This window comes from Conger conger, chromosome 19 (genome assembly GCF_963514075.1).
Source record: "Conger conger chromosome 19, fConCon1.1, whole genome shotgun sequence".
Lineage (NCBI taxonomy): Eukaryota > Metazoa > Chordata > Actinopteri > Anguilliformes > Congridae > Conger > Conger conger.
The window spans coordinates 16,126,539-16,154,477 of NC_083778.1; the positions used below are offsets into that span (position 1 = coordinate 16,126,539).

A 27,939-nucleotide genomic window follows, 5' to 3' on the forward strand; every position below is an offset into this window, starting at 1 on the left:
ACTGTACGCGAATTGGCCAGGAAAGAAATCCAGTTGCCCAGTTGGCGATTCGTATGTAAACTGACCTCTCCGACGTACTGCACGATTTTGTTGCGCCAGCTCTATCAAATCGTCTCATTTGTGAGTTTCCGTTAAACTGAGACTCTCTTAAGTCTGCGTTTAGCAGAATGGGTCTGACGCACCGTTTACCAGACGGTCTGCTGATATTTAATTTCCCCATAACGTCACCAACCAATTTACGCTAAAGAAGGCAGATTAATTGAGAAGCAGTTGGCTGCTATTTGCCGATTATGGTACGAGTGACAATGAAAGCCAGCAGACCCTGTGGCTCTCCAGGACCAGGGCTTCGGACCCCCGGCTCACACTTTCATTCCAAAGCACACTTGTGCGCTTTGAACAGAGAATATGACCTTAATTATGATTTACGTTGGTAAATGTCAGTTTTAGACCAGAAACGAAAAGTAAACTAACACGGATGACGAATATTTAAGTCGAGCACGTGGAATGAATTTCCGATTCAATCGCCCCATTAAAACAAACGTTACATTTCGGGCATTTGGCAGACGCTCCGGATAAGAGCAACGCACAACAAAGTGATTAACCATAACCAGGGACAGGTGCGCTGAAAACCCTAGAGGGAAGTACAGTTCCAAGTGCTAGAGGTGACGTTATGATAATCTAGTGATCGTCTTGCTCGTATTTACGACGTTAGATGTGTGGTCACATTTTGGAAGCTAAAACGAAACAACCGAAAGCTTTGGAAACGCAGAATGCATAAACATATCTCCCAGAGGCAGCACAGAAATATAGGTCAGTAGCGCGAACTCTGGCTATTGCCAATATGGTCCGAATCTTCGGAGGGGGTCTTTGGATAAGGTATCTGCGCGCAGGGGCGTATCAATAAAACGCTAACCAAGTAATACAAAACAAATTCCGCAATCAACAAATGTAAGCAGGCTTTCCTGACGTGTGCAGGTCGCTCGGCGCAGTAGCTACTCGAAAGGACATCTGTTGAATGGATTTCTGTAATACGCGCAGTATATGATTGCTTTTTGATTCTGCAATGTAGGCTACGCCGCGTACCACACGCATGTTGACGTGTCTTGTTGTCAACAAGCTAGCATTGCAAATTTCGTCCGCGCGACGCCTTCCAAATGATCAACAACGACATACCACGGTCCATCTACTCGAAAGCGGTTAATAATAGCCTAATAATCACAATAATAAGAGCTAATAATAATAATGATAATAGGCCTAATGCGCTAATTCAGCTGTGCAGCGTTTATTTTGCCTATCGATTCCTCCCGCACTTAGACTCTTTAACTTTTTAATACCACCTCGTTTCCTTGGAGCGCAAGCTCCGAGCCTGCTAGGACTTCGCCGTGATCTCCGCCAGAAGCAGGCTTTCAGCGGCGATGGACACAGTAGTGACCGATACGCGTCAGCTGATAGCCAGTCAGCAGCCGTATTTAGGCCATTCAGATCAGAACTCTGTGTTATTTTGTGCCATTTACGCGTAAGGAGCTTATCTAATGCCAGATGCAACATGCAGCCTTTCGACAACAAAGTCTGAATCTCGGTGTATACTGCTGAGATAGAAATCAGAAAGGGGGGGAGAAAAGTCACACGCGTAATAATAGCTATAGCCTAGAGGACTGCACAGCTACCGCTTTCTTTCTTTTTTTGACAAGTTCCACATGACACGAGGTTGCGATACATCAAGACCAGGGGGAAGCAGAGTTCTTATGAGTTGAAGCGGAAGGTTAGAGGCAAGACTTCTGTTGTGGTGGTGGGAGCGCAGCGGCGGGGTTCGAGAGAAGGACCCCCTCTCCTCTCTCTCTCTCTCTTTCGCGTTTCGGTTTGCCGATGTGCACTGCCGCTGCGCGGACTTGATGGCGAAGATCAGGGTATCGTACGAGTACTCGGAGGCGGAGGACAAAAGCATCAGACTCGGTCTGTTCCTGATCGTTTGCGGCATCCTGTCGCTGTTCATCCTCTGCTTCTGCTGGCTCAACCCCACCCTGCAGAACATGCAGAGCAAGCCGGCGAACTGCACCGTGATCTCCGTACGACGCGTGGAGGAGATGTTCGAGTGCGTCTTCACCTGCGGGACGGATTGCAAGGGCACGTCGCTGTACCCCTGCCTGCAAGTGTTCGTCAACAACTCGGAGTCGAACTCCATCGCTCTCCTGCACTACAACGAACAGCAACTGGTGCTGAACCCCAAGGTATGTTAACGAAGTACTTGCGTGATCGTTTAGCCTCTTTGTTCAAGCAAATTCCGTTCTTTACAGCTGGCGAGGAGTGATATACACGAAACACGACTGTTTTGGCACAGAATATTGCGGTTACTTTGAACAAACTAGGCAAGGACTTCCATGCAATGGGAGATCTTCAGCTGAACCGATTTATGCTGTGTCTCGTCGTTCTTTAATCATTGATTAATAACAATAATAAAACATCAGTCATGAATTTGGGATGTGCAATAAGTTTGAAGAAATATTTTTAAGTTACTGCATTTCTAACTGACTTATGGTATTCTTTCTTGGAATCAGCACTGCAAAAAGTTACCATTTAGCTTACAGAGTATATTAACTTTTTTATATTTACTAAAATGCTAATGTAATTTAGGAAATGTATAAAACACGGGGTCTGTTTTATGTCATGGGCAGCTCTGCAACAAACAAAAAAAATCTATCCATCATGTTTTATGAATGAAGTGCCAGGAACAGAGTCGATGATAACACTACAGATTTTCAAAGCCTTTTAGCAGTTTCATTTATCATGAAGGAAGCAGTCAAAGTTGATGTGGTTAGGCACTGGACTTGGGCTCTCTGGACGTCATGGGTGTGAGTGTCATTAAAGTAAGAACTTCTAGCTTGTAAATACAAGGTAAGGTATCGAATATTTAAGTGACAACCTTTTGTAAATGTCATATTGTGAACACACATCTGTGTGCAGATGTTTTTTTCCCTTCTGAGTGTCACATCCAGGCAGATGTGTATTACAGTTGACAGGTGGAGTTAGTCTCCCCTGTGGCCGGCAAATAGCATCTGTTCTTCCCCGCAGAAATAAATAACGGGTCTCACCTCAAATCACGCTTCAGATGCTCCTCGGCGCCATGGCAACGCAACGCTATCCAATCTTTGACGAGGCTTTCTATTTTTACCTGGCTCCTACGGCAACATCCTGGAGGACGCTATCGAACCGGGACTGTTTCTTTTTATAACAACTGGCTTTGAAATGGAGGTAGAAGAGCTGGTGACCGTTGTCATGATTTTTTAATCTTATCGTTGTTGTAAATGGCGGCGGTAGCGATATTAGTAGTAGTGTCAATGGCATATTAACTGATTTAGAGGTACGGCAGGTCTGTGATTGAGTCTGGGGATTCAAACCTGCAACGACTTGTTTACTAGGTCGGACTTCTGCTTCCGTAGCTGATTAACAAATGTCAGAAGTCGCTTACCCTGCCTCCAGACCAAGTGCCACTGTTTTAATATTCAAATAAAAAAGGAGACCGTGACCTCACTAAAAATATCAGTAACACAGACGGGAGCACCAGGATTTCAGTAAAGGACAGAGATGGCCCAAAATGGTTGGTGTACATATATGTCTGGAGACAAATAACTGTTGGAAATTAAAGAAAGGTTCGAGTCACTACTGGTCGTGACTGCCCACTTTGAATAATAACCTTCCTCAGATTTGGGAGCGTCAGAAATCCGAACGCCATGGTCAATACTGGGATTTGCCATGGTATGTCATTGCAAGCATTCACAGCTCCCCACTTCACACATCACGTTATTGTAGCTCAGGCCGTTGGAAAGAGGACCAGTTTCATTTCTGGACTTCCTGCCAACTTCTCTTTAAAAATAAATCTTATCATTTAGCCTATTTGTTCTGATGTTGTGCATAAATGTTTACGTAGCTTATGCGTGACAGCTGACGGACGTTCTTCTGTCAGCGCATGAAGTGCTTTACTGTGGTCTAATCTATGAGTGAAAGGAATATTGGTCTATATAGCGTGTGGTCTAAACTATGAGTGTAGGGACATTCGTCTATTTAGTACATGAACCAGACTACTGCGAACACGCTAACCTTCCCTATTGAAGCCCACGCCTCACTGTAGGAGAGAACTGGTGACGTATTTGGGAGTATCTTTCATCAGCCTTTTCCCAGAGTCTTATGATATTACTTATTGGATTGTGAGTGCATTAGGCTCCCGTGAGGCCTTCGTAGTTCCTGGTATCATCTGTGAGCAGAAGGTGCTGCTTCCTGCTTCATATGAACTTGACCAAAGTTTATTAATTTATTGGTTTATACTAATTTATTTACTGGTAGGCTCACAGCCTTACAGTTGGGGGCAGCCTCTAGCCTCGTAGCTAAGGTACTTGACTGGGACCCGGAGGGTTGGTGGTTCAAACCCCAGTATAGCCACGATAAGATTCATACAGCTGTGGGCCCTTGAGCAAGGCCCTTAACCCCACATTGCTCCAGGGGGGGGGATTGGCCCCTGCTTAGTCTAATCCACTGTAAGTGGCTTTCGATATAAGTGTCAGCTAAACAACTGTAATGTAATGTAATGTAATGTTTGTACCAATTGCATGTACTTTTGGTGGCTCCTGGAGACATGAAGCTAGCCTCTGGCCATCAAGTAACAATCAGATTGTACAGCTAAACGCATGGTTACCGGAATTGCTGGTTGTTGTTGAGTTTTTATCTGGTTAATACACCCTGGCTGGGATTCGGGTGAGAGTGAGAGTGGGAGTGGGGGGGTCCGGGGGGGTCCAGTGAGGACAGGCGTGTCCCCCGGTTTGGCGGCGGCTGCACCCCCTCCTCCATGTTGGTTGCGTGCCCCTCCAGGGGGAAGCGTGACCTTTCGGAGTGACAGGTAATGAAAGCGCGGGGGCTCCTGGGAGCCCGGTCGCTAATGGCGACGCCAAGCTTCCGGCTAATGAGACGAGGAGCCGCAAGCGCTGATGTCATCGTCCGCCCGTTCCGTGGTCGTTTCTTCCCCTCCCTCTCGTTCCCTCTTCTCTCTCTCTTCTCATCTTGCTGAAGAGAGGGAATAATGGTTCAAAGTTCAAACCCCAAACCGATTGCGGGACCCCCCTGCTATTCATTTTTACGACCGATAGTGGCATTGTGGGTATTGGAGTCTTTCAACCGTCTGGGTTTTTTTTTGTTGAGCTGCATAAGCAAAGTTATTTTAAACGGCCGCAGTTTAAGTGCCGGACTTCCCTGCTGTGTAAGCCTAATTGTGTGAGGTTTTTTGTTTTCGCACTTCCAGGTTTCAGGAGCGTTTCTCTGACCGCGGCTCGGCTCTCCCGCCGGGCGGCCTCGGTTTCGGTTGTAAACAAGCTTTAGTTTTCCGCCGCGTCCAGACAGTGGCCTACATTTACCGCGCACCCGTCTCACCGCCATTCACGAAAAAAAAGCATCTCTCTCTCGCTCTCTCTCCCTCTCTCTCTCTCTCTCTCTCTTTCTCTCTCTCTCTCCCGCCCCTCCCCTCCCCTCTCACAGAGCGCTCCGCTCGTCGCCATGGTAATCGGGCAAAACGGAACAAAGCTGGTTTGATTGAGTGGAGGAGCCGTGGTGAACACGCAGGCCGGCGAGATCTATTTATACAGCAGAGCGGCCCACTGCCAGGACCCGGGGCTGGCCGAAAAGATGAATACACCCCGTCTTGGCAAGGGAGTGGTCACTTCTTACGCCGCTGAAGTTTGTGTCCTTGTGTTCATTTGGGCTTTGTCCCAAACCTTGAGCTCTTCCGTCCTGTAGGTTTTCACTCCAATCCTAACCGAGCACACCTCGTTCGACAGCTACAGCAGGGCTGCCCAACCCTATTCCTGGAGATAGACCATCCTTTTGTTTTCAGGGGCCTTAACCCACCCGTTTCAGAGGAGAAAATAATGGTCTGCACCGTCCCAAAAAGACTAAGGAGCGTTCCTCATTGAGCGCACTGACTGAGCAGCCGCGATGTCTCCTGAACTGAAGCAGTGTGCTGGTGTGAGCTACAGCCGTGTCTTCTGTTGTGAATGTTTTTTTGCGAAGGGGCCATGTCCTCGGTTAGATTCCGCCCACACCGTTTCTTTCTGTTTAGTTCCCACTGCGGCTAAAGGGTGAATTCACCATCTGCCAGTAACGAGAGAGAGAGAAAGAAACAGACAGACAGACAGACAGAAGACTGCTGCTGTTATGTGCATACCTGCTCATTTTCCTGCTGGTTTTGCTGGATGGTGGTGCACAAAGCAAGCTCTTGTTGAAAGCTATGAAGCACGCATGCATGCTGGCATGCACGCACGTGACACAGGTACACACACACACACACACACACGTACACACACACACACGCACACACCCGTACATTTTTCATTGAGACCGCAAGGCTCGGGTTGAGACTAGAAAAGGAAATGTAGGCAAATGTGATTCATCGTTGCTTACAGACTCCCGTGTTCACAAGGGTATTTGGGATTAATTTAATAACTTCTAAATCTCTCAGTTAAGCCGCTGTTTTGTTTTCCTGAACTGTTTCTAAATAAAACTTGGTAGGTTGGGGAATAACCCGCACAGCACACAGCACTGAACTGTCACGCTATCGGGATTTTGGGATCGTTCAACCCGCTTTTCCTTTACTTTTGGCCCGGGAATGGGAATGGAACGGGAAGTGGATTCAGTCCTGGATTTCTCCCAGCTTGCAGTCTTTCCCCGATTCTCTTGAATGGAAGCAGTTGGGCTTCCCTTCTTGGAATCACCTGGTGGGAATACGAGTCCACAATGCATCAAGTTGGTGAAGTGTATTGTTGATGCCAGTCGCGTCGTTGCCGGCCTGTGTGCTTGAAATGCCACAGAAGAAATATCAATGTAATAAAGATGTTTGCAAAGACGATGTGCCTTCATATTTTATTCATACAGCGTGGCGACACCGTGACGGCATTGTTAATGTGAATTCGACGTTGGCGAGCTTGGTTAGTTTGCAGTTAGCGAGCCCACATTAAGTTCTGCACAGCTGCTACTAGCTGTTAACAGTGGCGTGACTGCGATAAACGATTTGAAACGGAGGAACACGGAAAAGTGTGTCGGTTTTTAAAAATCCCTTGGGCACATCGTGCATACAAATGTAAGTTTCCTCATCACGGTATGTCGCCAGAGTGTCTGAGTTACCCAAACGCACTTCGCCAAGCTCGGGGGAATGGTACGGCCCATCGGAGACCAGAGACAAGGTCCTGACCCCAGGGCTGCAGTTGTGAGCGTCAGACTCCAGGCACCAGACCTAAATGACCGTGTGTCTTTACTGCCATTTTCTTCGTCGTTAAGGCAGCTGATTTACCGGGCAACAGCCGATTTAATTTCCTGTAGAATGCATTTACACGCTCTTATAATTGAGACAGGAGCCGTATTGTTTTCGCTTAATGAAGACGCAGGCCGTTACGTAAGCCCTGAAGAAGATAAGAGTGCATGCTGTGATTTTTACGTGCGTACAGCGTTTAGATTACTGCCAGACTGAGCAGAATCCGCAATGAAACGGTAGTTTATGTTAGAGGACCACTTACCAGTTACTATAGTGTTTTACATCTGGATGTTGTCTGACGTCACCTTTTAGATGTTCAGTGAATTTCCATCATTCTTTATACAGTCTTTTTCACTGCTATAACTATCAAATGTTTCCGTGTACTGCAAAGTGACTCTATTTAGAATGGCCTCATTTCCCTTTTATTCTGGTTGAAATATGAAGAATATAACAATGAGTGTGTTTTATATTCCCGGGGTTGTGTTTCTTTGCTGTTATGAAGTCAGTGCGGTCTCCGTTAGTAGGGTGATGGAGTGGGGTTCTTGCCATTTTCGTTGTTCACAAATATTAATCCCATCCACAAAAGTCTCTGCAACCTCCATTTTGTACGAACGAGCCACACTTGTAAGGCGAGATTAAGTATCCCTTAAAGAATAACATTTCTTTGGTTGGCACTGCTTTTATTGTATTATTGCAATCTGACTGTGTTCAATAATCTTTATAAGGATGGTATAGCTAGACCCTAACCGATCAGAGCCATGCCACGTTATTGGACAGAATGTAAACTTAGAGTTTATCTACCAAAATAAATGAATGAAAGGTAATGGAAATAACAATAATATGACAAATTATGATAAAAAAAAAAAATCTAATCAATGGGGCACAATGTGTCTTTTATAGTTACAGGAGGTTCAGGGTGAGGAATGTTGTTTACGTCTCTGTAGAATGGATTCACTGGATAAACAACACAAACGAAGCAATGACTTAACTGCAGAAACTGTCAGTTGATCTGCTTCTTCTCAGTCAAGTACCGTCCTTGGATTCCATTTTAAGCCTTTTTTTCCCCAGACGTTAATGACATGGTGTAAAAACCCCAGCGCGCACACCTGCTTTTCTGCGCTTCCCTTGTCCGCTTGCGACTCTCCAAAGCGCTGATTGGACATAGCGAGTGATTCCGTAATTCCGCCGCCCAATTGCGTCCCCGCGTCTTGAGAAATTAGCACGGCTGGAGTTCTCTCCAGATCGGCGGAGTGAATCGAGCGTTTTCCAAGCCGGCGATGACTCATTGGCTGGCATTGTTCATCAGCGGCACGGCGCGTTAATTTGTCGGCAACAACAGCCGATCAATCTCTTTTAAATTTAGATCGGGGCACAGCGCTCGGCGCGGTAATGATTTTAGGGGGTTCGGGGAGTGGCCGCCTGCGATGGAGTCACCGGGCCTTGGGATTGTGGCAGACGGACCGCGGTGGGGAGTTGCGGAAAGCCGAAAATGACTATTTTAGATCAGGGTCCTATTATTATCAGAAAAAACGACTCTCCGTCTAGACATTCGTGTTGTTCGTTAAAGCGGATTTCATTCCGGCTGCGGGAAAGGTGAAATGATTTTCACGTCGGCGCATGAATCCGCGGTGATGGTTCTGGCTGCTTCAGATTGCACCGGGCGCAGGTTGTTATAGCCACTCTGTTTTCTGGGTGATACCCGCAGTAATGACCGGCGGGAAGGCATGCGTACGTCCCAGAGCTGTTTTATAGCCTCCCTCGCGATGTTTATGAACGTGAAAGTACTCTGACATGCTTGCACCTCCCTGGCGCCGGCATGGAAAACATTGACTGTAAATGTTAAAACGTAAAGGTCAGTAGTTTCCTCTCCTGACAGCCTGCCTTTCCGCTGAGAGCTCAGTGCTCAATTACCCCCAGACCCAACCCCACGTCGGCCCACTCAGAAACCACAACATTACTGCCCTCAGTGGAGGGGGGAGGGCAGTGGGGGTGGGGGTGGGGGGGGGGGGGGGGTGGTAGGGTGTGGCAGCGCACAGACTGTTACTCTTTTATCTTTTGAAGAGTCGGTTTTTTGGAATGGTTTAAGGCGGTGTACGAGAACTCCATTGCTGTCAGTTACCTAGCAGTTCCAGACTGTTCCATTGCTGTTCAGTGTTTGTCCACATTGGAAGGTTCAGTTAAGAACATTGTAGTCACGGAAACCATGTTAAAAGCTCCTTGAAGAGTTAAGAGCGCTGGGATCTGAGACAGTTCTCTGCATCAGTCTCTCCCAGACCTCCTACGGCACAGTCCCTAAGCCTGGGGCATTTCCACTCTGGTTCCACAGCCGTAGTTTCTGTTTCTCCCAGAACCGGGACGATTGGCAGGGGATCGGCACGTGGAACGCGGAGGGATTAACGTTCGTTTCGCTCAACGTGACAGATAAGGCGTGAATTGCCCCCATTAACAACAACAACAACCACAACAACAAATACAGACAAAAAAAAAAAAGATTCTGGTCTTAGACTTGGATAGGAGAGGATATGCGAGAATGTCTGTGTGAGAAGTAGTTTAAAATGAAAGTGCCTTCCGTCACATGCTGATGTACTCCTGTAAACGGATCTGGCAGCGTATAGCTCTTTCGGGCACTCGGCCAAACGCTTTATTTAATGGCCCGTTGTGGGGACGGGACGGGGCGATTTATGCCGTGTTACGAGGCCCCGCTCTTCGCTGGGACTGGATTGGATGGTAACGAAAGGGGGGGAAGCGGCGCTGTGCCCCGTCTCTCTCTCCCTCGTTAGCCGCTCCTGGTCGATGCTCGCGGCCCCGTACTCACACCAGGCGGGTTGGTGTGTTCTCTCCACCACTGTGGGGCGGCCTGTAGCGTAGTGGTTAAGGTAAAGGACTGGGACACGCAAGGTCGGTGGTTCTAATCCCGGTGTAGCCACAATAAGATCCGCACAGCCGTTGGGCCCTTGAGCGAGGCCCTTAACCCTGCATTGCTCCAGGGGAGGATTGTCTCCTGCTTAGTCTAATCAACTGTACGTCGCTCTGGATAAGAGCGTCTGCCAAAATGCCAATAATGTAATGTAGTGTAATGTGAAGAGTGACTGCTGCCTGAATACAGGAGCGGAGACTGTACTGGCGGGCGGTGTGTCTAAGAGCCCTTTCGCTGGGCGGTGTCTCATTCATATGTGTGTGTGTGTGTGTGTGTGTGTTCTGGGGCTTATTCAGCAGATGGGATGATGCTAAGCTAGTGACGGCTAAGGCACTTATTTCAGGCCTCCGGTCTGGGCACGTTGCTGGAGATCCTGTTCGAGATTCTCCTCCAGGCCAACCCTGGTCCTGAAGAGCTACTGGGTCTGCTGCTTTTTGTTTTCACCTTAAAACCAGCGCCCTGTTGAGACCCAGGTAACCAGGTGAGGTAACTATGTAATCAGCTACTCTTACTCATTAATTAAGTGCAGAGTAACAAAAAAAGCCCCTCATCAGACCCTGTGGCTCTCCAGCTCTGGGGTTGAAGACCACTGCAGTAAAGAGACCCTTCAGCATCTCCAAATTGCTACCTTCTGCCGATGTAGCACGCGTAGCTAATGGAGCACCTACCACGTGGTTATGATTGCATTATGAATTATTCCTCTGTCCGGACACAGGTCCCGGAGTGCTTCACAGTGCACAATACATCAACGTCAGCTAGCTTTGACCGTAATAAAAACGCATCAAACATTAAAAGGGATGAATTTGAAATCGCTCGGTATGAAACGTTGGTCTTCAGGTCGAGGGCTGCCCAACGGGTGCTGATTTAATGCTCTGCAGGGCCTTCTGCTCCTTTCCTGTTTTGTTTTTTTGGTCGCTTCTCTCATCTGAAACACAATTTGTATGTCGTTTCTTGATACGCGAATAATTCTTTCTCTGTCAGAAGAACCCAAGAAATTAATAAATGATGGTCGGTTATTCATTCACTCTGGTCTGGCCATTTTCCTACAGTCCGTGAAGAATCTACCATTACATCAAGTCTGGCCTTGAAAACCCCAAAACATTCTCTGCTTCATCAATTGAAACTCTTTGTGGGAAAAAACCCCCCAAAAAAGAAGTACTTCTTCTTGATAATCAAGTAGAATGTACCTTCTTTCCAATTATCCCAGCTAATGTCTATCTTTCCACCTAATTTCCCCCACCTAATGGCCCTTGTTCCGCTGTTGTTGTTCTGTGCTGTTCCTGTTCATGATTGTAATCAGCCCCTCTGTCAAATCCTCCTCAAATCTCTCCCTCATAACCTCTCAAGAGATACTACATCTTTCTTTTAGAGGGCTGCCAAGTTTAGCACACAATCCTCTCGTTTTAGGTCTGACGACGGCTTTGTACAATGAACATGTAAAAACTGTGAAAAGAATAATTTACTTCTCTCCCTATAAATGAACAGTATACAACAACATAAACCTCAATTCCCTGTTCCTCAAATCATGGTCTTCAGTGGCTGAGAACTGCTGGCTTTCCAACCTCCCTTTACCTGGGAGTCATTTGTGAATTCAGCCTGTCTGGTCAAATCAGTAGCACAACTTGTTCAGCTACTGCACCTGGGAGGAAAGAAAACCAGGGCTGTATTTGAGGGCCAGATTTGACCATCTCTGGTCTAAAAGCGCGAGAGAAGAGAGTGGAGATATAACCCAGCCCTGTAGCTGTGGACCCATGGGTAACTCAGGACAAAAGCAGAGATGAGGCTCGAACCTGGGCCCTTCATTCCTAGTGCCATCACCAGCTGAGCCAACCAGGAGTCTTGTTTCCACTCACTTTTTTAATGCTTGAGACAAAGAAATGTTTTTTTTTTTTTTTTGATCTGAATGTGTACTCCACAATTTGAGATTTGTTATCAATCAATTCACATGTGGTCACGGTGCGCATTCTCCACACTTCTTTAAGGGCATTTGTTATGCAGTTTGGTTTCACCATTTGCCAGTTACAGTGCTCTGGTTACCTCCATTATCTCTTTGTCCCAAACATTATGGAGCTCACTGTAATTGGCTGATCTCGGATATCGGGAACAAATATTTAATCACAAGGAATAATTGCCTGGACCAGAAGCATTAATTAAGTACAATGCCGTTTTGCCAGAAGGCGTTGGAGAATGTTACATATTTCTGCTGCTGGTTCGGAGCTCGGTGGAGTAATTACCCTGTCACCCGCTCCTTGTTCGAATGACAGCGGTAACCTTTTGTTAATGGAAAACAAATGAAGACTCTGTGGCTTTGCGGCTGATTTGTGAGGGGATTTAGAGACACGGAGAATCGGCGCGGCTCCAGACTGCACTGACACTCATTGTGTCTAAGTACTCCTGTTTCCCGAACGTACACGGAGGTGAGGGAGTCTGGAGCGCGTAGAGCCGTAATGGGCGCCTGTTGTGGAGAATCAAACCAGCGCGTGTTTATTTTCAGTGGCCGTACAAAACAATGCGTTCCAGTCTTTTTATTTAGAAATAGAACGGCTGAGTCATATTCCAACCTGAACGGTTGATCCATAAATACCGTGCGTCCGTGTGTGTGTGTGTGTGTGTGTACGTGCGCGCGTGACTACAGTAAGCACGTCTCGCACGTCTGAAACGCGGGCCTACTCGAAGCGATCGGCGGTTGATATTTTCCTTTTTTCGAACTGCGAGCCTCCCATCGGCTCCTGCGTAAAAAAGAGTGTTTGATGTGATAATTGCACGGGAACGAAAATGTGCCGGCGGGAATTTTAATGAGCTCATCCGTGACCCCGCACTCCTACGCCAGGGGGTGCGAGGACGAGCCGGAGCGGGCGTCGAGTCGGACGCGCGGACCTCGTTCGCTCCCGCGGTGCGCGGACCTCTCGACGCGATTGGTGCTCGCATACCGAGGGGAGTCCCCCTCGAATGTTTAACACGTCACCTGGCGGTTTGGGGTAGACGTGTGTACACCTGTGAACTGACTGTCGCAATGTTTACTGCGTTTGACTCTTTGGTACAGAGAGCCGGTTCCTTGAATAACCTCATCCAGGGTTTAAGATCTGGGGTAGACCTGGGAATACTGGCTCCAGAGGGCTGGTGTATATATGACATTGGCTCAGGAGGTAAGAGCAGTTGGAGGGTTGCCAGTTCGATCCCGCAGTAACACCTAACCCCAATTGCTCCTGATGAGCTGGTTGGTGCCTTGCATGGCAGCCAATCGCCGTTGGTGTGTGAGTGTGTGTGTGTGTGTGTGTGTGTGTGTGTGTGTGTGTGTGTGTGTGTGTGTGAGTGTGTGTGTGTATGTGTGTGTGTGTGTGTGTGTGCGCGTGTGCGTGTGAATGGGTGAATGATAAGCATCAATTGTCCAGCGCTTTGGATAAATGGCCACCATTTACAGGTATAAATGCCAACCAATTACCCTGGCTAATTGGCTATAAGCATCAGGACTAGTTCACTCGTAAATTAGATTACAGTTAAATGTTTAATTTAGGGACACAAGAAGTGTAACTAAAATATCAGTGGGTAATGTTGGGGTTAAGTAATTAAGGCCAGAAGTTGGCATGACAACCTGAAACAGATGGTTTCCCTCCCCTTGTTTATACCTGATGGTTTTTGCTTCTGAAATCTGTGAGTAAGTCCAAACTAACTTCAATAACTGTGTATTTGAAGTTGACCCAAAAAACTAAAAATCTCTAAAGTTCTGACCCAAAAATCTCAAGAAAACGGTCCAAAAAATAAAAAAGTTTTTAAATGTGTCTGCCAATTATTTGTTTTGAGGCCACATTAGATTGATGACATTTTGAAAGCAAGCGAAAATAGAAGCGCCGGCCTTGGGATTTAACGGGCGGCCGTCTGGGCGGCGATGCCATTGAGATTAAGCTGTGGATTTGGGATTGTACTCGATTAAACCCGAATGTTTGTGCTGCATAATCTAATGCGCAGTGGGTGAAACCTTCATCGCTGTGCTGAGAATGGACCGCAGGCTGCAGAATGTCCTTCCTGCTCTTGATGACAAACGGACACTGGCATTTACTTTATAATACCTATCCCATATTTCACTGCATATCTTTATTTATAAAGGCCACTGTCATATCTGGAAATGTGACCGGAAGCCAGTAATGGAACTTTTTTTTTTTCCCAATAAGGTTTCTGTGGATTTTTATTCTTAACTTTAAACGGTACAAAAAAATGTATTCATTTGCATTTGTTTGGTTATAAAGAACCTTAAAATGGTCAGCCAGTCCTATTGGGTGGACTGTTCGCTTTTCAACAGAAAGGGTTCTGTAAGCCCTTTCCATCCACAGTTTCATACCTGCAGTAAGTGGAAGAGGAGAGGAGGAGGAGAAGGGGGATAAAGAAGGGAAGGGATGTGGAGAAAGGTGTAAAAGGCGAGAGGGTGTGAGATGAAAGAATAATAGAGGTGAGAGGGGTAGCGGGAAATGGCGGGAGGGAAAGAGAGGTGAGAAGGGAGAGGAAGGAGAGAACGGAAAATGAAGCCTGACCGGAGCGGAGAGATTCATCGCCGGGAATGGGTCTCATCTGGGAAGGGGGACACCCTGTGAAGAGTGGGAATACTGGGAATAATTAGTGGGAATGATGGGAATAATGAGAAGGAATAATCGGGAATAAATGGTGGGAATACTTGGAATAATTAGTAGGAATGATGAGAAGGAATAATTCGGAATAAAGAGTGGGAATACTGGGAATAATTAGTGGGAATGATGAGAGGGAATTTGGGAAATAGTGAATGGTAATAAGGGGAATAAGTGGGAATAAGGAAGTTAATGCTTTGAAAGAGGAACCAGAAAGGGTCTTGGGTCAGACAGCTTCCACATCTTAACCGACATTCTGTCTGACAGGCAGAAGTGCCCTGCCCTTGCGTTCCTGTGCTTATTAGTGAATCTGTGTTGCTGGCGCCCTGGAGCTCGTCTTGTGTTGCATAATGCAGAGGCCCCAGGACGCGGGGGCCACAGTCTGCCGCCGACTGGGAACGCTTTAGCATTAATGCAAAGGTTCAAAGCTAAAAGGCCATTAACCGTGTACTGAAACTGGAATCTCCGGCGTTCTGCCACTCTGGTCAGATTCCTTCGAGGTTTCTGCGGCTCTTGGTTTTTGAAAAAAAAAAAGAAAAAGGAATTTTACAAAAGACGGCTGTTGTAAGTGGTCATGCGCTAATGCCAGGGTCTGTTTCATTAGAGGCAGGAAAGGGAGGGTGTAGCCTGGCAGTGTGATGTCACAGTACAGCGATTATGTCACGGCACAGACTCTCGGGTGGTTCTTCATTATGATGCAGTCGCAGCCTAACGGCACATTCTATAAACAGTACACATTCTATTAACTGACAAATGACACTGTTAAGATTGTTTTTTTTTTTTTAGTTATGAATATATTTTTTTAATGCAGTAATGTTAAACTTGTTGCAAATAAAATAAAATTCCATGGGTCATTAGTACTTCTAATCATTTCCAGCACACACTGTCATTACCATCACACAATTTCGTGTGTTGGTAAGGTACAGGCCTCGGTGTAGCCACAATAAGATCCGCACAGCTGTTGGATCCTTGAGCAAGGCCCTTAACCCTGCATTGCTCCAGGAGGGGATTGTCTCCTGCTTAATCTAATCAACTATAAATCGCTTTGGATTAAAGAGTCAGCTAAATAACAAATTATTATTATTGTCATTCCAATTCTCCTTATATAAGCTATGATATAAAGCACTGCAAACTCCTGCTACCAACCTCCTACACTGTGGGGGGGGGAAAAAATAATAATTTACAGTACAAATGTTTGATAGGATTTCTCTTCTTTCCAAAATGCTGTGAAAGTCAAAAGGGCAATAGCTCAATAGCCATTGCATAAAATAACATGATTTATACCGATTTTTCCTTCATTAAATGTATTTTCATTGGCGGTATTGACGCCAGTCTTTTTCCACCGTTTTCCTGTGGTTTTTTTTCTTTTTTTACAGTAAGGAGTGAGTAAAGGAACTGGGGAGAGAGAAAAGAACAAAGGGGCCGGCCATCTGGTTACCATAGCGAACCTGTGACCCAGATGCTGCGGAACCGTCGGACAGCCTCGTTTAGCGTCTGAGCTGCCAGACAGCGCCGCGTACAAACCCGCCTCTCCTCCGTCTGTTTAAACGAGACCTGGAGAAAATAAATACGGGAAAAAACGTGTTAACCCTTTACACGCCGGTAAATTTACCGGCAATTTAAAACGAAATGTCTATCGTTTGTATTCGATTGTTTTGACTCGTAATGCTTTTCACTGAACAATCTCTGGTATCTGTAAGTGTCTTCCCTCTATTAACGAAGAGGGGTCTGCCCTATGTTCCCTCAGTCCTGTGATTTTTTCCCCACATTCAAATTAGGCGCTACGTTCCCTCAGCCCCAAGTGCCAATATATTTTTTCATAGTTTTTATCATCATGAATTCGTTTTTATTTAGTTCTCTCGTTTTTGTCAGTGAAAAAATATTGACGAAAACTATGACTAAAATGATCAACAAAATGTATAATTGTCAACGAAATGAACACTGCTGAACACGGTCTTTATGGTGGGTCAATTTGAGAAAACTATGATTACCTATTTTCACATCAACTGTATTAATCAATGAGGGCAGTCAATCAATCTGCAGTCGACAGAGTTTACCCGCCTCTCTCTTACCACTACACGCCTGGGTGGAGGTACTGCTGGGGAGGGGACATAGGGCAGAGAGGACATTGGGCTGAGGGGACATAGGGCTGAGAGGACATAGGGCAGAGGGGACATAGGGCAGAGAGGACATAGGGCAGAGAGGACATAGGGCAGAGAGGACATAGGGCAGAGGGGACATAAGGCAGAGGGGACATAGGGCAGAGGGGACATGCTGAGAGGACATAGGGCAGAGAGGACATAGGGCAGAGGGGACATAGGGCAGAGAGGACATAGGGCAGAGGGGACATAAGGCAGAGGGGACATAGGGCAGAGGGGACATAGGGCTGAGAGGACATAGGGCAGAGGGGACATAAGGCAGAGGGGACATAGGGCAGAGGGGACATAGGGCAGAGGGGACATAGGCACACTCCCAAAAGAAGAGACCATAAAAAAACTGTTAGCCTAATTATGAAATGTATCTTTCTGGAAATTTGTCAAATGCCAGTGTCAAAAGTTTTCTTTGTAATTTGCCAACAGGCAAAGATCTTAGATAATCTGAATATAAACTTCACCCTGGTTTTAGGTAAATCTTGTGCTTTGTGGAAAAGTCCAGTGGGGTGATCTTCCAAGAGTCTTTTGGCTGTAAGTTGTGCTGACAATACTTAATTAGGTGTATCTTTATTCTTTATCACCAATGCTACACCAAATGCAAACAAATGATACCAGCCCTGTCTTCCACGTCAAATCGTGAAAAATCTATGAGGCAGCGCTCATTGAATTATTTGACTCATCAGCACAGCCTGCAGTCTGTCAGTTATTTCATCAGCCGGCTGGAATGTACGTAACTGCAGTAATCTGGCCCAATCAGCTACTGTACGCATCCTTCAGTGCAATTTGATTATCTGCACCATCCATTTTTAGCGGTTGTTTGCTGGTGTCATCTGCCAGAGTCATCTCAGAAACTCCCGTCTGTTTTTCCTTGGTCGGCAGAACTAGCTCCAGAACTGACCAATCAGGCGTCAAGGTTCATGGTTACTGTTGCCACAGTAACTTCTGTCAAGTAATCTTATTCAGTCCCTTGAAGGAAGAGTACGTCAAGCGGAAGATGTCTGAGCAAACATATTTCTATATTTATTTACACAGAAATACTAGCCTTATTTTTTTACTGTTAAATGATGTATTTATTATGTGATGACCAGTGGAGTTTAATAAGGCTCTCAAGAACCAAGACTGCACACCCTTGCACTTTTTCAAGAAATTTGTCAAACCATATTTCATGTTCATATCTCATATTTATGTTCATTCACTTTGCTGTGTAATTTATTATTGCCTTTGTAAAGAGAGTTATTGTTGGTGTGAAAGCCTGTTAATTCTCCTTGAGGTGAGCCTTCTATTATTCTGGGTCAGGAAATAATTCATTTACACAAATTGCCAAAATGACAGCCGGCTTCCTGCTCTTTATTTACAGTAAGAGCACTTAAAAAGCAAAACGTAATCTCCGTAATCTATCCTGTCAGTCATCATTCATCACGCATAGTCTAATCGAGAAGCACGGCGTCGTTTAAATTTGAAATAAATGTCGCGCGCCCTGCGTTAATCGCCCGTCGGTTTAGCGGTCACTCTAAACGCGTGTAACGAATGGAATGTACGGTGGCGGTATTAACGTTTTGCTTCAATCGGATGCTGGAAATAGATTTCTGATTTAACCGAACTGGCCCGTGATTGGTGCAAGGCTTAGTTCCTGTACCAGGATGTGGCACAAGATTCCAGCAATTTAGCCAATCGGGGCACAACAAGCTGACTCTCTTGTCCAATGTAAGAGTGTAAGGAGAGAGAGCATCCATCCATGTGGACTTTCTAGATTAGCTGCAGTTGAACTGTTACCATCTTAACCTATAGGCCAGCGGAGGATGGGCATCCCTGTATAGCCGGAGTTTTTTCTCACCATCGTTTGAGGGTTTTTCTCCCACTAGGGAGTTATGTCATGTTATTTTGGCTGACACTTTTTATCCAAAGCGACTTACAGTTGATTAGACTAAGCAGGGGACAATCCTCCCCTGGCGCAATGTGGGGTTAAGGGCCTTGCTCAAGGGTCCAACAGCTTTGTGGATCTTATCGTGGCTACACCGGGGATTTGGGGGCTTTTAGGGCTGATATTTCTCATTTTTATTCCCTTCTGTTACTACGTAAGGGTCTTTGGGCCAGTTTGCTCTGAAACGTGAATTGAGCTGAATTGAGAGCAATAACAGCCTGTCATTGGCTGACGTGTCTACTGCGGCCGGCGTTTTTGACAGTTGAACGGGCTCTGATGAGTTCTCTCATTGCCGCCTCTTCAGTTTAACTGCTCCAAGTCTTCCCCTGGTCAGGTTGCATTGATTGCTCGAGATGAAAAATAAATTCACCGCACTCGGATCAATATTTATGTTGTTACTTGTGTTCGTTCTGGCAATAATCCGATGAAATACAGCGAGTTGATTTTCGTTAGTTGTAGAACACACTCGCTTAAGTTCTGTCATGCTTGGCAAAAAGCAGCGTTCCAATTCCCATCATGCATTTCACCAGCATCACATCGTAGTCGAAGTTTACAATGAACTATGAGAGCTTGAGGGAAAATGAGATCTTTTTTCATACTTAAAACCACACAAACACTTACTTATGGATATCAGGACCTAAAATACAACACTGGAAAGGTGTACAATACGGGTCCTTTAATAAATGGGAACATTGTATGAAGAATTGCACAAATGCCCACATGTAGACAAATACTGACGTGTAGCTGAGAACATTTTGTATGAAACAAGAGAGTGTCTACATCACCAGCATTAATTCACATAGGTCTTTGGAGGGCGGTATTCATGTTTTAGAACTGTTTGTTTGTCTGCAAAGACGATCAATTGCCGCCTGTCCACGGAATGCAGTCATCATTAATCACGCGCAGAGATCCACAGATGTAGTTTATCCAGATGGATAGACAGATCATCACACATCACATCACATATTGGCATTTGGCAGACACTCTTATCCAGAGCGACGTACAGTTGATTAGACTAAGCAGAAAATCCTCCCCTGGAGCAATGTAGGGTTAAGGGCCTTGCTCAAGGGCCCAACGGCTGTGCAGATCTTATTGTGGCTACACCGGGATTAGAACCACCGACCTTGCGTGTCCCAGTCATTTACCTTAACCACTACGCTACAGGCCGCCCTATCATTGGGCAACGCAAGCTTTGGGCCGCGAGGCATTAGGGCAGTGATCATCAAATCAACCTTAAATCCAAATCCAGCCCTGGTTTTCTTTTCTCTCAGGTAATTAGCTGAACAATTAGTGCTACTCATTGGCCAGACTGTCTTCACATTTGACTCCCAGGTAAAAAAAAAGAAGATGGACAACCAGCAGTTCACGGACCTCGAAGACCTGCGATTTCATGATCCCTGCTTCAGGGGGACATCCTTGGGTAACTTAAATATGCGAGAACGCACCGCAAGTTAACCGAACATCACATTGTCAGCGGCTTCTTGGCCTGTAGGCTCGGGCCCGTATGAGAACGGTCGCTCTGGCAGTTTAGCACGATTTATCATCTAAAGTGTTCGGTTTGCCTGCAATTTTTTGAAAGGGTACAAACCATTCCGTAATGAATTAATAAAGGGAACATTGTTTATTGGAGCGGCGCTGTAGTTTCTGATGGCTGGAGGATGCTTATAGGCGGCCTCCCACTTGCTTCTATTTCGGGCTTTGAGGAGGACTGGCGCTGAACTTTAACAATTACAAACAGCTTGCGAAGGAAAATGCCCAAATGTCTTTTTGGATTAAAGAGAAGCGGCTGAAATAAGAAAATGAGGACAAACTCGTACTTGTTAGTTGTGACCATTTCTGCGGATGCCGTACCCTTCTTACAGACTGGTTTTCACACGTCAATCCATAAAAGACAAGATGTTAAACTAGCTTCACAATGACAGTTAAATCTAACTTTACCCACTTTGGCATTCACAGATGTGCCTTTTCTAATTTACGAACCCCCTGCTGCAAACGGCTTAATTCGACATGTTTACTGTTGTCCTCGGTGGAAATTTGCAAAGTCATTCTGAAATGAAAATCAAGGATGAACTGAAAAAGGTTGACGTGATTCCGAACAGAAAATCCACTGTTCCCAGTGTTGGTGAACCATGTAAGGTTGGTAACCTATGATTTTCTTCCGGAATAATTCTTATTGTTATTGTGTGTATGTTTTTTTTACACATGCTGACAGAAGCGCTATATTACTCTTGTCAGTAGATCTGTGTGCGACCCCGTGCCGCGTGTCATAAACATGTTTGGTCTTAGAGGCTTTGCTCAATCTCCTGTTAATACCAGCGGCAAGGAGTGAAATGGAACATTCCGGTCATAACGTGGGACATGCCTAATCCCGTCCTCAATAAATGTATCTTCATGGGGGGGGGGGGGAGCAAGAGGATCATGGGAAATAGGCTCAGGGGAGGGGGGATGTGATCACAGAGATTGGTCGCAATCCACCACTGTGATTGGCTAGAAGGGACGGTCGTGGGCGGGGCGTAGTCGGCACATAAATACGTAGACATGGATGCACGAAAACACATATTAATACATGATTAATCCCCTTCCCTGTGTTTTTCACAGCTTATATTCATTTTATATAAATTTCTTTGGCGCCGTAGGGGAAATTGAGTCACGGCATTACACTGTGTTTTGCTGGTGCTTTAATTTAATCTGTAAATGCTAAAGGTCTCGCTTTCATTTTTAAGGTTCATGAAATGCCACTAATTTTGCGTGTGTGAGCGTGTGTGCGTGTGCAGTTTGCCCTGCATTCGTACTACAAGTCTGCAGCGTCTTGTACATATTTTCTCATCATCAACAGGCTATTGGCATAACATTTACAACAAAGGGCAACGATAAAAGGGTCTGCGAATACTACGGAACAACAAAGCCGTTGTCACTCCCTCCCACAGTTGAAACAGACGGTAGGAACGCGGTCTGCCCTTTTGAAGTCGGACCGGTCCGCGGTCGGCATTTCACTCAGACGTGTGTGCACACTTACATTTACATTTCAGACGTTCAGTCGACCTCTTTAATCAAAAACAACTTAGTTAAAGTGCATGAGTTCCTCAACAAGTGAAAAGTGTCAAATCCATAAATAGCAAAACACGCATGTGCAGCCGTTATAACCAAAAACAATAGTCATTGGAAGTGCGAGTTTTCTGTGTTCTTTTATTGAGATATTGGGGGTGAGGGGGGGGTAAGGTACCCTCTCAAAAGGTGTGTTATCAGTGTGAAAATACGGGGAGGAATTAGGCCCTTCTGACAGTGGTAGGCGGGTCATTCCACCACGGAGGAACCAGCGCAGAGAGAGCAGGCGAGAGCGTGCAGCTCGACGAGCAGTCAGCTGCACTTCGTCAATCAGGAAATCACGATGAATCATCGCCAGCACTGTGCAAGCGTCACAGCGTGCCCTGCTGTCTCGGGCTGCCCGTCGGCTCTGTGCTTAAAGGGTTACACGCCGCGTTAAGCATCCTTTTTTAAAGGGACGGGCCTTTTCCTGTGCTTGGGCAGCGCCGGGGCCATGTGAAGCACCAGTCACAGTCATGTCAGCACACTGCTCCTCAAAGCCCCTCCTGTGCATCTCCATGGAAACCCTGTTGCCCAGGTGAACCGCTGTCCTGGGTAGGCTTGAAGACCCCTCCCACAGGGGCGGGTGGGGTGGGAGGGGGGGGGGGTTCCATTTCAGTGGCAGCAGAATGATGAGGGGATGAGCACATTTTTACTTTAATTTTTTTAAGAGGGGGGGGGGGGTGGGGGGGGGAATCACACCATCCTGCTTTCCCGTGGCGACAGGAAAACAGGGCAGGGAGAAATTCCAGTTTGGTCTTCAGCAAATATCTGATTGTAGAAATATGTGAAATATTCACCCTCAGACCGGAATATTCCGCTCTGTGTTGTGATGATGAGCTCAGATAATGATGAGTCACTCCCCAGAGTGACCTTTATTTCTGAGAGTGTGTAGTACCTGCACGCCCAACTGCCGGGAACTCCTCCCTCGACCCCAGTTTGCTGACCCCATCTGTGAGGCGTTCTGATTGGCCAGCAGTTGTGCGTGTCATAATGAAGGCTGTGCTCTGAGCCTCTGACCCCCCAGCTGTGAGGTGTTCTGATTGGCCAGCAGTTGTGCGTGTCATAATGAGGGCTGTGTTCTGAGCCTCTGACCCCCCAGCTGTGAGGTGTTCTGATTGGCCAGCAGTTGTGCGTGTCATAATGAGGGCTGTGTTCTGAGCCTCTGACCCCCCAGCTGTGAGGCGTTCTGATTGGCCAGAAGTTGTGCGTGTCATGTTGTTGCTGGTGGTGTTGTGCTGAGGGCTGTGCTCTGAGCCTCTCTCTCCCTGTGCTAGTGCTCCTACGTGCCCCCCTGCGAGAGGGACAACCAGAAGAACAGGGACAGCGTGCTCCAGTGGCAGGACTACTGGTCCGGGGAGGGAAGCTCTCAGGCCTTCACCTGCTTCTTCAACCAGCAGCGCAGGTGAGACCCCCCATCCTCCTCCCCCCCTCCTCCTCCCCCCCCCCCTCCCCCGGCACACACCGTGGCAGAGTGAACCCACTCGACCGTGCCCGTGAAGTGACACCTCTCTCTTACACCTTCCTCCTGTGCACTGGAAGGCTGGATACATTCCCTTGCTAACTCGCTCACACTCGGATCGTTTTAAAATGTCCTTTACCGTTTGCAGTGGCAGGCTGGATTAAAGGTCATTTTCAGAACTGTAGCATCGAGGAGTGAACGGAAAACCTTGCAGCCTTCTCCAGAATACATCGCGGACGTAAGCGCTCGATCCCTCAATCCTGCATACTTCAGGAAGTGACATCACAATTGCATCGATAATATACCTTCCCTGCTGAAAAAAAAAATCCGGCTCAAGCTAGATTTTGAAACAGCTGGTAACTGGTCGACCCGTTCAGACCAGCTCCCAGTTTGACATGGTTAGACCAGCTCAAGCTATGTTTTGAAACAGCTGGTCAGCTAGCTGGTCAACCAGCTACCAGCTCAGACGGTAAACAGCACTAGCTGGTTGATCAGCTCATACCCAGCTAGACCAGCTTATAACCAACCTGACCAACTCAGTTTCCAAGCAGGTCAAGCTGGCATCGCTGGATTTTACAGCAGGGCTCCCACCCCACCCCAGCCGTCCTGTCCTGACCGGCGGTCCCGGTGCCGAAGTGGGCCGAAGTGGGCCAGCTCACCGCGGCTCTCTGGCAGCGTGTTCAGTGAGCGTGGCGTATTTTCGGCATTAAGGGTCTGGGATTTAGGAACGGGGCTGGAGACAGGGGGGGGCGACAGCGGGGCGTCGCCGCGGAGACCAGACGTCCGCCGGGAGCCGCGTGGCTCGCCGATCGTTCCTCTCGCCGTTCCCGCTTCGTGTTATTTTTATTTTTAACGGCGCCCTTTCAAACCGGCGGCGCCGTCGTAGGCACGAGGGGGGAAGTAATGAGGAATTAAAGCAGCAGCTCGGCCAATCTTCTCTTAATAAAGATTAGGCCGCGAATGGCACGGTAACAGACCAGGTCTGACAGACGCGTCTCTGGTCTGGCGCTCCTGCTGTTTACGTGTCTGTGGTGGCATCGAGGTTGGGCCGCAGCACGCTCCCACAATGCACCTGGCCATCTGACAGGATGTGACACGCAGTTCAGACACTTTAATCAGGAAGAGATGTGCGGTACAGACATTCTAAAGAGGATATGGCATTGACCCCTAGAGGCCACTTATGTGCCTATTGTAAGAGGGCTGCTAGAGGTTTCATTTGTCTGGAAAGAAATGCCCACTTTTGTTTTAAAAAGCCTCTTAGCTGTCACAGATGTGAAAGATTTTAGGACAGAATATTTCCGCCGCATAGATTGTAGATATGTGTATGACATTTGGATGACCTGGCTCTGGTATTTTGAAGGCTTATTTAGGTTTGTGGCCACTGGGCTTGTCAGTAGCTTCTTGGCCTGCAGGTCTGTAGCTTCGGGCCCTTATGTGACAGTTGATTCTGACAGTTCTATGATTTATGATCTAAAGTGTTTGGTTTGCCTTCAATTTTTGAAAGGGTACAAACCATTCCTCGTGAAGATGCATTTATATAAAAAGGTGAAGATGCGAATTTATATCATCTTTTGTCATCAGATTAATCTACAAGGCCCAAATCCTTCTCTTTGTGCTATTCCCAGCACTTGGAACTATATTTCCCTCTAGGGTCTTTCAACACAGTTGTCCCTGGTTATCGTTAAGCACTTTGCTGCACGTCGCTCTGGTTAAGAGCATCTGTCAAATGCCGATAATGCAATCTAATGTCATTTAAATGAAATTAGTATTAAGTCAAGTTGCTGTTTTCCTGTCAGCAGTCCCACAGTGTCGGGACTTAAGCAGATGGTAAATGTTCAAAACAGGCACATTCATGGATGGATCTAGCTTTGGCCCCGGACCCAATGGTTCTCAGGAGGGCAGTTCTACTTTCCTGCAGTGTGCGAGGATGCAGGCATGGGGCAGTGATGTAGTTTTGGTTGGGCCAGATGTATCCAGACCAGCTCTCTTATCTCACAGCTCGAGAAAGTGTTTTTCATTCAGTAATTAAGGAGTTACTCCAGGCTTTGAATTCAGCACTTTGAGCTTCACAAATCAACTGTATTCTTGTTGTTGTTGTTGTTGTTGTTGTTATATAGGCCGCCCAACCCTGTTCCTGGAGATCTACCATCCTGTAGGTTTTCACTCCAACCCTAACAAAGCACACCTCATTCAACAGCTAGAGCAGGGCTGCCCAACCCTGTTCCTGGAGATCTACCATCCTGTAGGTTTTCACTCCAACCCTAACAAAGCACACCTCATTCAACAGCTAGAGCAGGGCTGCCCAACCCTGTTCCTGGAGCTCTACCATCCTGTAGGTTTTCACTCCAACCCTAACAAAGCACACCTCATTCAACAGCTAGAGCAGGGCTGCCCAACCCTGTTCCTGGAGATCTACCATCCTGTAGTTTTTCACTCCAACCCTAACCAAGCCACACCTCATTCAACAGCTAGAGCAGGGCTGCCCAACCCTGTTCCTGGAGATCTACCATCCTTTAGTTTTTCACTCCAACCCTAACAAAGCACACCTCATTCAACAGCTAGAGATCTCATTAAGCTGCTAATTAGTAATACCAAGCATATTGTGGTTGGAATAAAAAACCTACGGGGACGGTTGATCTCCAGGAACAGGGTTGGGCAGCACTAATGTAGGCCAAGCAGGGTGCAATTACACCTGCTTAGTGTTACTATGAGCATTTGCTTCATGTTTAATGTGTAATGTTTAATGCTTAATGCTTAGTGCTTCGTGCTTAAGAAGTTGCAGTGTTTAGGAAGTGTACAGGGCCAGCATCTAAGCTCTCAAATCAATACAGTGATTGTGAAATAAAAGGATGCTGCCTTGCACTTGCAGACTGGGGAGGTTGCAGGGTTGCCGGGGGTGGTGTGATTGTGTAATATGAATAATATTGATTTCAATTTCAGATTTAACCCCCTTAGTTTGGCACAGATTGAGCCCAAGGCTATGGCCTACCTCGCCTGTGCGTAGACTCAGAGCCCTCTAAACACGTATTTAAAGCACGCAAACAGCAACAGCGTCATTGGCATTTCTTACACAAACCTTGTCGGCGCTCATTTTGATTTATGTACCGTGCGTAAACACGGCTCTTTGGCATTAGCGTGCCAGAGCCGGTAAGCTTACGGGGGCTGGTTCCAGAGCAGGGCTGATTCCCCGGGTAAGGCTGTAATAAATCACCTCGCAAGCACCTGCCACTGTACAGGGATTCAGCGGCTCATCCCTGCCTCATCCGTCACCATCTCCTGTTCTCTGCGCACCCCGAAATACCCCCTCTCCCAGGAGGACCCCAGGAGCTGCCAGGCTGGAGTGCGCCGCTCCACCAGGTGGGAACGGGGGGGTGGGGGGTGGGGCGGTGTCTCCGAATTCAGTGTTTCCTCTGACCTGATTGCAGCTCTGTGCTTAGGTAAGGAAGCCAGTGTACTCCAAGAAGGGGGCCTTTCAAAGGCCCAAACAGCTGCTGGACAATACTGTCATACCCTGGCCCCCGTCCCGACTCAGACTCACCTCCAGCTAACTCACTCAGGAAGGGCCCCAGATCTTTCAGTTAAGTAACCCCCCCAACTGCCTCCCTCCCCCGGAGCCCTGACGAAGTGTGGCGGTTTCGATTGCCAGTCCTGAGATATCCGTGCAGGCTGAGCAGACAGCCTTATCACAGGACGTTTATTTTGAACCTCCCTCTCCCCCACTCCTCCTCGAACACAGGGAGGTGGTTAACGAGCCCAGGCCAGGCCGACACCACTCCTCCTCCCGCGTTCATTCTCCACACGCTGCCGGTGACGTGCGCAGTGCACCATGGGTAAAGAGGCAGAGGTCGATAATGTGTGCTTGGGTGTCATTACGCTGAGGCGGTGTGGCTACAAGAACCACCAAAACTGGGTGGTTCATCAGTGATGATGACGGTGATGTTCTCTTGGAGCGTATAGTCTTCTGAAGGCTCCAGGATTGACCACTCACATTTGCTCTGCCCAGGACGTAATCCCTCTAAACATCGTTCCTTCACAACAGTTATTAGCAGAAATGAACTGACGTGTGTCGCTGTCGCCTCTTTGTCGCCCCCTGCAGGCCGGAGGACGTGCTGTATAAGGCGTCGGACCACGAGCGCGTGCTGCTGCATTGCATCCTGTGGCCAATCGTGAGCCTGCTGGTGGGCACGCTCATTGTGCTCCTCACCATCTGCGCGCGCAGCCTGGCGGTACGAGCCGAGGCCCTGCAGAAGAGGAAGTTCTCCTAGAGGCCTGCAGGGGGCGCCCGCACACCTCCCTCCACCCCAGGGGGGCCCACCCGCTGCAGAGACGGACAAGGGCGAATGGTATGCCCACCACCCCCCCCTCCCTCCCTCAACCCACCAAAACTGTTCACCCTCCTCCCTGCCGCCCAACCGCCTACCGCCTGGTCCAAAGGGGCCGTGGCACGGCGTCCCGGCGCCCACGTCTGGTGGCGCGGGATGATGACCTCATTCAGACT

The 27,939-nt window shown here is 47.4% G+C and overlaps 1 protein-coding gene across 1 annotated transcript; it reads left to right on the forward strand.

Moving 5' to 3' along the window:
* Positions 1 to 991: 991 nt before the first annotated feature.
* On the forward strand, positions 992 to 27,922 carry LOC133119355 (calcium-activated potassium channel subunit beta-4-like). Its single transcript, XM_061229892.1, has 3 exons — positions 992 to 2,228; positions 23,257 to 23,384; positions 27,538 to 27,922. The coding sequence occupies exons 1-3, from the start codon at positions 1,893 to 1,895 to the stop codon at positions 27,704 to 27,706; spliced, it is 633 nt and encodes a 210-aa protein (XP_061085876.1). The 5' UTR covers positions 992 to 1,892; the 3' UTR covers positions 27,707 to 27,922.
* The last annotated feature ends 17 nt before the right edge of the window (positions 27,923 to 27,939 follow it).